Source organism: Diaphorina citri, unplaced genomic scaffold, assembly GCF_000475195.1.
Source record: "Diaphorina citri unplaced genomic scaffold, Diaci psyllid genome assembly version 1.1 scaffold56072, whole genome shotgun sequence".
NCBI lineage: Eukaryota > Metazoa > Arthropoda > Insecta > Hemiptera > Psyllidae > Diaphorina > Diaphorina citri.
Genome location: NW_007433368.1, coordinates 8,195 through 10,247, shown reverse-complemented (window position 1 = coordinate 10,247; position 2,053 = coordinate 8,195). Strand labels below are relative to the sequence as shown.

Sequence of the window (2,053 nt, the reverse complement as noted above, 5' to 3'; positions counted from 1 at the left end):
TCTTTAACCATTCCTTTGTTTTATATTTGAGAATTAGAGGTCGATCTTTCAGCATTTTTAGTTCCAAAGGTATTGTACAGTAAAATTTCCGTCCCAAGTATGAAAAATGCCTACATGTCAAAGATTTATGAATTCGTATTGTTTGTATTTGTCCAGTTCGTCTAGTCTGGTAAGGGTTGTCATTTACAGGCCATAGATGCTCTCTTTTTATAGAGTATAATGTCAGTTTGTAAAAGTATAGGTCAGTTAGTGGGAAGACGTCAAAGAGTTCGTATAGTGTGTTAGTATGAAACAGTCTGTCTTTCTTTAAAATAATCCTAAGCAGTATGTTTTGTGTCCGTCTTAGTGGGTTCAAGGTATTGTCATATGCACCACCCCATGCACATATGCAATACTGAAGGAGAGATTGAGCAAAAGAGTGGTATATCATTCTAAGAATTTTATTACTACAAACTCTCCTCAGATTGTTGAATATGTGCATGAGGTAGCGCATTTTCTTAGTTAAAGTTTGAGTGTGAACTGTCCATTTAAGGTGGTGATCAATAAATACTCCTAAGTACCGGATGTTAGTTGTCTTGTCCAAGTAAGTTAGTTGGTTGTCAGAGGAGGGGATTGTAAGGGTCATGTTATCTGGTGGTTGTCCAGTCGAAGTTATTGATAATGTCATGTATTTAGTTTTGGTCAGGTTAAGTTGTAATGACATGGATGTATACCATTTATGTACGTCAATCAAGTCTCGAGTAGCTAAGTCAAATGTCGAGTCCCAGTTAGCGCCCGCGTAAACAATGCAAGCGTCATCCGCATAACAAAACACCTTTCCTTTACTAGATTTTGGTAAATTATTGATATAAATATTGAAGAGGGCGGGGCCTAAAGTTGAACCGGTTGGAATTGAATACATCGGGCAAGTCAGAGGGTCAGTCTTGTAGTTGTTTAGTCTAACTATTTGTCGTCTGTCTGTCAAGTATGACCTAAACCATGTCAGTACAGTATGTTCTAGTCCTATGTTACCTAGTTCAGTCAAAAGTAAGTTGTGGTCTACGGATTCATACGCTTTACGGATGTCTAAAAATGCTGAAATTATTTTTTTATTTTTATCTAAATTTTCATGCAAAAAAGATGTTAATTCGATTAGGGCATCTTCAGTCCCAATTCCTTTTAGTAAACCCAAATTGTTGTTTACTTATAATGTTATTGTCCGAAAGAAATTTATCCAGTCTATTATGAAACAACCTTTTCCAATATTTTACCAACATTTGATAGTATAGCTATTGGTCTGTAATTTTGCATATTTGTTTTGCTTCCTTTTTTAAACACAGGAAACAACAATAGCTGTTTTGAAAATGTCTGGGAAAATACCACTTGTCAAACTTAGATTAAAGATATGGCGTTAAAGGGTTTATGATAAAGTGAGATATCTTTTTTAAGGTTTGTACTTCTATTTCATCATGTCCTGCTGAAACAATCGTTTCTTAGTTTCATGATGATTTTATTTACTTCTTCAGGATTGTTTACATTGAACATGTCTAGTTTGTTTCCATTTGCACTTTGGTTAGAATTGCTATTTGTATTACTTATGTTAGATTGATTTCCTGATTGTTGAATTATTTCTTCCGCTACACTTTTACCAACTTGACTAAAATATTTATTTATTTTCTTTAGCCAGCTATTTCTTTGTTATTTTCAGCATCAATTGTATTTCCATTTACTATAAGAGATTAATTTCCAGATTTTAGTTTTACTTTGGTGTTGTTTAATACTTATGTATTACTCTCCAAAGTTTTTTGGAATCATGTTCATTATCTTTAATTTCTTTTTCATAATAATTCATCTTTTGCTTTCTAATAACAAGTGTTACTGTATTTTTTACCCCTTTTATAGTATTCTATTAATCTTACATTTGTTGGATGTTTTCTTTACTTGTTGTTGCTAATTTATCTCTCGTTCGTAATCGACTTTATTAAATTTGTAGTTATCCACGCGGTTTAATGGGTTTTAATTTATTTGTTGTTGTTTTAGTCATAAGAGAATATTTTATATGTGCTTTTAATTT

At 32.5% G+C, this 2,053-nt stretch overlaps 1 protein-coding gene across 1 annotated transcript; it reads right to left on the bottom strand.

Annotated features, from left to right (window-relative positions):
* Positions 1-1,081, bottom strand: LOC108254355 (the record flags this gene model as incomplete). The annotated part of the gene is given in 1 exon segment (XM_017449362.2): positions 1-1,081. A coding segment is annotated over 1 exon segment (901 nt), but the record flags the coding sequence as incomplete, so codon positions are not given.
* Between the last annotated feature and the right edge of the window lie 972 nt (positions 1,082-2,053).